This window comes from Suricata suricatta, chromosome 12 (assembly GCF_006229205.1).
Source record: "Suricata suricatta isolate VVHF042 chromosome 12, meerkat_22Aug2017_6uvM2_HiC, whole genome shotgun sequence".
Taxonomy (NCBI): domain Eukaryota; kingdom Metazoa; phylum Chordata; class Mammalia; order Carnivora; family Herpestidae; genus Suricata; species Suricata suricatta.
The window spans coordinates 1,000,882-1,003,703 of NC_043711.1; the positions used below are offsets into that span (position 1 = coordinate 1,000,882).

General features: G+C 66.0%; 1 protein-coding gene across 1 annotated transcript in view; it reads right to left on the reverse strand.

Moving 5' to 3' along the window:
* ATP8B3 (ATPase phospholipid transporting 8B3) overlaps positions 1-2,822 on the reverse strand; it is a 14,843-nt gene that overhangs the window by 3,775 nt on the left and 8,246 nt on the right. Inside the window, exons 15-19 of the mRNA XM_029916369.1 lie at positions 2,360-2,625; positions 2,160-2,271; positions 1,003-1,078; positions 711-828; positions 69-477 (exon numbers count right to left, since the gene is read on the reverse strand). Coding sequence (XP_029772229.1) covers positions 69-477; positions 711-828; positions 1,003-1,078; positions 2,160-2,271; positions 2,360-2,625 — 981 coding nt within the window. The remainder of the gene's footprint in view (positions 1-68; positions 478-710; positions 829-1,002; positions 1,079-2,159; positions 2,272-2,359; positions 2,626-2,822) is intronic.

Below are 2,822 nucleotides of genomic sequence, written 5' to 3' on the forward strand. Positions count from 1 at the left end.
TGCGGGGATGCGCGCGGCCGGTCAGCCCGGGTTCCTGGGCGCCCGACCCCGCCGCCGCCGCCGCCCACCTGCTGCCCGCCACGCACTCTTGATCATGTTGACGTCGTTGGCGCCGTCGCCGATGGCCAGGGTCACCACACGCTGGTATTTCTTGACCAGCGCCACGACCAGAGCCTTCTGCTTGGGCGTCACGCGGCAGCAGATGACCGCTTGGCACTGGGAAGCCAGCTGCACGAAGGCCCGCTCGCGCCGCACCTCGGGGCTCTCACGGGTTTTGGAGTCCTTGACGCGCGGTACCGGCCGCGTGCCACTCGGCTGGATCCCGAGGGTCCGCCACATTAGGGACATCCTCTGGGCGCGCAGGAAGTCTGTCGTCTGCTTGCCGGGCTCCTGCCAGGGCTCCTCCACGTCCAGGTCCACGTCCACGTTCTGGACCAGAGCCCGCGGCTCCTTGCGCAGAGACACCAGCAGCTGGTCCTGGGCATGGGGGGCGGGGTGAGGGGTGCGCATCACTCTGCCTGCACCCCTCGCTCCGGGCAAGCCCCTGCGCCTGGGCCCAGCGTCCCGAAGCCAGGCTGGTCTTGACCACGACCCTCCCTGGCCCCGGCCCCTTCTGCCTCGCCTCTTCCAGCAGCTCCCGAGGCTGGTGCTCCTCCCAGCCCCCTCCCCAGCACCAGGAGCGCGGCCGTGGGCCCCGAGTGGACACTGACCAGGAACTCCCCGTTGATGACCATGGCCACCTTGACCTGTGGCGGGAGGCGGCTCTGCAGGAGGCCCTTGCCAGTCCGCGGGCGGTTGTTGCTCTCCCAGGAGGTCCCCAGGATCCGACTGTGGGTGCAGGCCGCGGTCAGCCGCCAGAGCACACGGGACTCCCTCCTCCCGTCCCCCGCTGCCCCCCACCCCCCGCCAGCCGTGCCGGGTCTCGAGCTCTGGGAGTCCTGCCACGCAGACCCCGGGGGCCGCTCCTGTGCCATGGGTGCGCGCCCCGCCCCCACGTCGTACCGGATCTCCTTCTCCTCCAGAATGAGCATGTTCTCCGATAGCAGCTGACAGGCAAAGCCGATGTTCACCGCGGTCTCTGCAAACCAGCACAGCCTGGCACCCCATCGGCCCAGGGCCTGCGGGCCACGCCCACCCTGCTGCGTGGACCCGGGTCATATCAGCATGCCCCTCCCCCTGGCCACGGGGATTGGGTCAGAAGAAAGCACGGGACTCAGGCCAGCCAATGGCTGCGTGCCCTGAGTTTCTGGCTGCCGCTCTGGGCACCGAGGCCTTGCTTTGGTGTGCTGGCCTGGGCTGGGCTCCTGGAGGAAGGAGGGTGGGGGCCGGGGACAAGAGGTCGCTAGGCATAGCATGCCTAGACCCCCACGGCACTTGTTGGAACCCACACGAATGACTTAATTTCTTTAAAATCAGAGTATGGGCGCCTGGGTGGCTCAGTGGTTAAGCATCCGACTTCGGCTCAGGCCATGATCTCACGGTTGGTGGTTGGAGGCCCGCATCTGGCTCAGTGCTGACCCAAAGCTCAGAACCTGGAGCCTGTCTTCGGATTCTGCCCCTCCCCCTCTCTGCCCCTCCCCTGCTCGTGTGCAATAAATAAGAAACATTAAAAAATAAATAAAATCAGAGGAAAAGAAAAGCAATATAACCCAGCCTGGATATTTGTCTGGATCCCAACGCAGCTGCAAAACATCACTTTAAATACTTTGTGTGTATGTGCCTGGTATTCACGTAAGTCCTAATGCAGCCCTGCGGGCATACATGCTCCGTGCGCCACAAAGGCCCCGCAGGGCAGTGGAGGAGATTCAGGGCTCCAGGACCAAAGGGCCAGGGCCAGTGGTCTCGCACCACGTTGCCCCTGAGTCACCGGGCACCCTCCAGCGCCCGCCCTGAGCTCCCTGAGCCCGGCTCCGCCCACCTCTTGCACAGGCGACCCGTTGCTCAGGCCGGCTCCGCACAGCGCCAGCCCTCCCAAAGGAGGTGTCGGCGGGAAGCCAGCACTAATTGTTCCCATTTCTCCCTTCCCGGGGACGACGTGGAAGGCAACACTGAGCCTGGACAAACGGGACCGGAGGGCAGTGGCCTGTCCGGGCAGGTGGTGCGCTGTCTCCCACCCAACCCCCTTGTCTCTGCGCTGGGCATGGCCGCCCTGGACCCACCTTGCTTATCCCCTGTGAGTACCCACACTTTGATGTCCCCCTGCTTGAGACACTTGATGGTGTCGCAGACGCCGTCCTGGAGTCTGTCCTCAATGGCGGTGGCTCCCAGCAGCTGGGGAGGGGGGGCGGCAGGGCCAGGAAACAGGCTGAGCTGGGATCAGCTCCCTGGCGGGGGCGGGGCACCGCGCTGCCCTGCCCACCTGCAGGTTCTGCTCCATCTCCTCGTAGACCTGGTGCAGGGCCTGGGCCCGGTTCTGCAGCAGGAGGCTGGCCTCCTGGTGCCGCTGGCGCCACTCCTCGTACGCGTCCTCGTCCACCCTCTTGTAGGCCAAGCACAGGGTCCGCAGGGTCTCCTGGGCAAAGGACTGCAGGCCGCACGGGTGGGCCACTCGGCCGCCCTGACACTCCTCCAGCCCTTCCCCCGGCAATGGGCTCCCCAGCCTTGGCCCCCGCGGAGGGGGCTGCTCTGTCTCAGCACCCCCCCATCCAGCTCTGTCTCAGCACCCCCACCCCCCGGTATCCAGCTCTGTCTCAGCCCCCCGTATCCAGCTCTGTCTCAGCACCCCCCCGTATCCAGCTCTGTCTCAGCACCCCCCCATCCAGCTCTGTCTCAGCACCCCCCCATATCCAGCTGTCTCAGCACCCCCATATCCAGCTCTGTCT